This window comes from Triticum dicoccoides, chromosome 7B (assembly GCF_002162155.2).
Source record: "Triticum dicoccoides isolate Atlit2015 ecotype Zavitan chromosome 7B, WEW_v2.0, whole genome shotgun sequence".
NCBI lineage: Eukaryota > Viridiplantae > Streptophyta > Magnoliopsida > Poales > Poaceae > Triticum > Triticum dicoccoides.
This window is the reverse complement of record NC_041393.1, coordinates 632,587,459-632,590,960: the sequence shown is the minus strand read 5'-3', so window position 1 is coordinate 632,590,960 and position 3,502 is coordinate 632,587,459. Positions and strand designations below refer to the sequence as shown.

At 65.5% G+C, this 3,502-nt stretch overlaps 1 protein-coding gene across 1 annotated transcript; it reads left to right on the top strand.

Annotated features, from left to right (window-relative positions):
- Positions 1-471: 471 nt before the first annotated feature.
- Positions 472-3,186, top strand: LOC119340790 (serine/arginine repetitive matrix protein 1-like). Its single transcript, XM_037612703.1, has 3 exons — positions 472-860; positions 952-2,109; positions 2,203-3,186. The coding sequence occupies exons 1-3, from the start codon at positions 711-713 to the stop codon at positions 2,986-2,988; spliced, it is 2,094 nt and encodes a 697-aa protein (XP_037468600.1). The 5' UTR covers positions 472-710; the 3' UTR covers positions 2,989-3,186.
- The last annotated feature ends 316 nt before the right edge of the window (positions 3,187-3,502 follow it).

The following is a 3,502-nucleotide window of genomic DNA, read 5'->3' as shown; positions in this document are numbered from 1 at the left end:
CGAGCCCGAACACTGAAGCAGTGCCCGCGCCGATGCCGACTCCGAGCCCGAGCACTGTAGCTACGCCCATGCCGCCCCGAGCACGAGCACTGAAGTTGTGCCGACGCCGACCCTGCCCTCGGCCAGCCCTGCCGCGTGAATGGAGCATCTACTACCAGTCTTGCTTGCACACATGAAGCAACGTCGCCGAGGAAACTGCTAGCCGTGCATCCTATACGCGTCCACTATACGCCGGAGTGGCGTCTGTGGATAGAGCGCCGCAGGCGTCCACTGGAGGCAAGCAAACGCGACGCAAGCGGGCACGCACGCGGCCATGTCGGGCGGGGCGCGCCGGCAGGGCCTGCGCGGCACCACGCTGCGCTGCCTGCCTGACTCCAACTGTAAACACTGCATTATTTTATCTCGTTTTTACCTCTGCGGCTCGCGGTTGAAAACACAGAGCATGCCCGTCACGCACCAATCGGCGTGCCGGGGCGGTGTCACGGCACGCACGCGCACGCGGCCCGCACATGCGCGCGCGCGGGGCTGCCACATGATTTTCGTCCGTTCCCAGTCAAAGGCGCAGGCGCGGGCCGCTTTAAGACGCGCCCACCAAAACCGGCGAGCGAGGCAGGCACCCGGAGCGCCGCCGCAGTCCCACTCGCCCACCCAACCACCAACAGACGCGCCTCCTCAGACCCGGCCGGAGAGGCGAAGCGAGACGGACGGAGATGGTTGCCATGGGCGCGGACGAGGAGGAGCGGCCCGTGCACCAGGGCTGCATGGCCGGCTTCCTCCACCTCTTCGACCGCCCGCACGTCTTCTCCGGCAAGCGCCGCCTCTGCCACCACCCCCGCCGCCTCCTCTCCTCCTCCTCAAGTGTACGTAGCGCACGCGCGCTCGCCACTCCCCGTTTCTTTTCCTGTCCCTCGCTCTTCGATTAATGGTGACGCTTCTTGGTGTGTTAATCAGGGGTCCGCGACGCCGTCGGAGATGTCGATGCCGCTGGAGAGGGCGACGCCGCTCCCGTCGTCGCCCGAGATGACGCCGCCCGCGGCGCCGAGGCCGTCGCTCCAGCTCCCGCCGCTGGACCTCAAGGACAGGGGTGGCGCCGCCGCGTCCTGGAGGCTGCCGCGCCTCTCGCTGGACAGCCGCGCGGTGGTCGACGCCAGGGGGAAGCTCCGGCAGCGGGACAACATCAGAACGGCGGCGCCACCGTCACCTGGCGTGGCGGGCTCGCCCAGCGTCGTCGCGCGGCTCATGGGGCTCGACGCGCTGCCGCACGGCGCCGCGGACGAGGAGGACGGCCAGCACATCGCCCGAGGCGGCGAGCTCAGGCGGTCGGCGTCCGAGCGGGTGCCGCGCGACCCGGCCCGCTTCCGGTTCGTCGACCCGTCTTTCTTCGAGAAGCCGGCGCTGCTTCCGCAAAGGCCGTCGTCCCCGACGGCAGAGGCGGCGCTGGCACAGCGGCAGTCGCCGGATCCGGCCTTCCACAGAGCGGCAGCGCTGCAGAGGCGTAGCAGCCACTTCGACGCGCGGGAGGTGTTCCCTGAGCCGGCGAAGCGCGTCGACCCGAGCGCCGGGCGCGGCGAGATCGCGCTCTGCGGCGAGATCGACCGGCGCCTCCGCAAGCGTGGCATCGCCGAGCCCGCCAGGGATCTCGAGACGCTCAAGCAAATCCTGGAAGCCCTCCAGCTCAAAGGCCTCCTCCGCCACAGCACTCCACCGCCGCCATTGTCCGTGCGCAACCATCCGCCTCCCATCGTCGTCATGCGCCCGTCCTCTCGGCCGCCGCAGCCTCCAACCTCTCCCACGAGGCGGTTACGCGTGCAAGTCGACAATGCCCGCCGCCCGCGTTCTCCTGACCGAGCGGCGTCTCCGGCACGGAGCCCGGCCTCCCCGGCGCGACGCGGCCCGCAGTCCCCTCAGCGCCGCGTGTCTCCGGAGAAGCGCCACCAGCCCCTCAAAAAGCCGAACAACGCTGATCTCCCAAGCATCCGCCCCCGCATTGCCCGCCACGCTGCTCACAATCTATCTCCCGACGACGACGCGTCGACCATCTTCTCGGACGGCGGCAGCAGTAGCTCCGTCAGTGCCAGTGCCAGTGCCTCCTCCCGTTGGGACCTCGAGGTAAGCCTCAGCAGACAAGGTGGTAAAATCTCTGCTCAGCAGACATCGATCGTGCAACGTTTTCTTACCAGTCTGTCCATTTTTGCATTGCAGCAGCGGCAGCGGGCACGTCTGGTGGACGACCCGAGAACGGACCGCGGCCTGCTGGAGCGCTGTGACAAGCTGCTGAGCAGCATCGAGGCGTTCACCGGCGCCGGCGACGCGGCCGCCGACCAGCAGCCGAGCCCGGTGTCGGTGCTCGACGCGGCGACCTTCCTCGCCGACGAGGACTCGCCGTCGTCGTCGGGGTCGAAGCGGGGGATGGGCCGGAGAGCCCCCGGCCCCCGGCCGGTCGCCTCTCTGTCCTTTCCCGAGGACGACGACGAGGTGGTCCCGGAAGCGTGGCTGGTTGGACCGGAGGCCAGTGACCCCGACTTCGCCTACGTGGCAGAAGTGGTCTGTTTGTCGGACCGGATGAGGAGCCCGGATGACGTGTACCGCACAGTGGAGAAGAGGCGCCGGCGTGGCGAGGACACGTGGCAGCACCGCAGGCTGCTCTGCGGCGCGGCGGCGGAGGCGCTGGACCGGTGGCGGTGCGCGCACCCGTCGGAGCCCGTCGCGTGGCTCCGCGGCGAGGAGCTCCTGCGCTACGTCTGGGCGGAGGTCCAGCGCGCCATGGAGCCAGCCGGACCGGCGGCCGGCGACGATCTGAACGACCAGACTAGCGGAGCCATCCTGCGCGACCTGGCGGCAGACCGGCGGTGGTCGCCGAGCGCCGAGGCGGCGGACACCGTGCTGCAGATCGAGCGGCTGCTGTTCAAGGACCTGGTGGCCGACGCCATCTGCGAGCTGGCCGAGGCCGACCGCCTCCGCCTCCCGCGCCGGAAGCTGGTCTTCTGATCAATCTTCCCACACTCCCATGTCTAATCCAAATCTAAACCACGATCAGAGCAGAGCATTAGAATATTATTAACAGGAAAATAATGTGATCTTTTAGTCTTCTTCCTCTTGTACTCCTCCTTTTTGTATACAATTATTACTGTTACTGTTCTTAAGAGTCCCAATGAATGAATGAATGAATGAGCGAATGAATGAAAATTTAAGTGTGTTTCCCGCGCATTGCATTATTGCTAGATCTTCTTTCTTCCCATGCATGTGGTGTACCAACGCGGGCCTTTAAAGGGAATCCGGATTTTCTCTTTGACTCGTCTCGCACATGTATGCTTCATTTTGCCACTGTTTGCAAGCTGGACCTGCCGGCGCGCTAGGATGGGCAACTCTGGTCTAGAGTCCCTGTATCAACAGTAGTTAATAATGCCTACCAAGTGCGTTTCATGTTCATTATTTTGAGGCCGTCAAGGCAAAGTGCATATTAAACGCTATCCTACTGTGTATGGTTGTCACTGTTGACATA

Coding starts and splice junctions, on each gene's coding strand:
- LOC119340790 (XM_037612703.1), top strand. CDS start 711: ATGGTTGCCATGGGCGCGGACGAGGAGGAGCGGCCCGTGCACCAGGGC. Junction 861..951: donor TCCTCTCCTCCTCCTCAAGT/GTACGTAGCGCA, acceptor TGTGTTAATCAG/GGGTCCGCGACGCCGTCGGA. Junction 2,110..2,202: donor CCTCCCGTTGGGACCTCGAG/GTAAGCCTCAGC, acceptor TTTGCATTGCAG/CAGCGGCAGCGGGCACGTCT.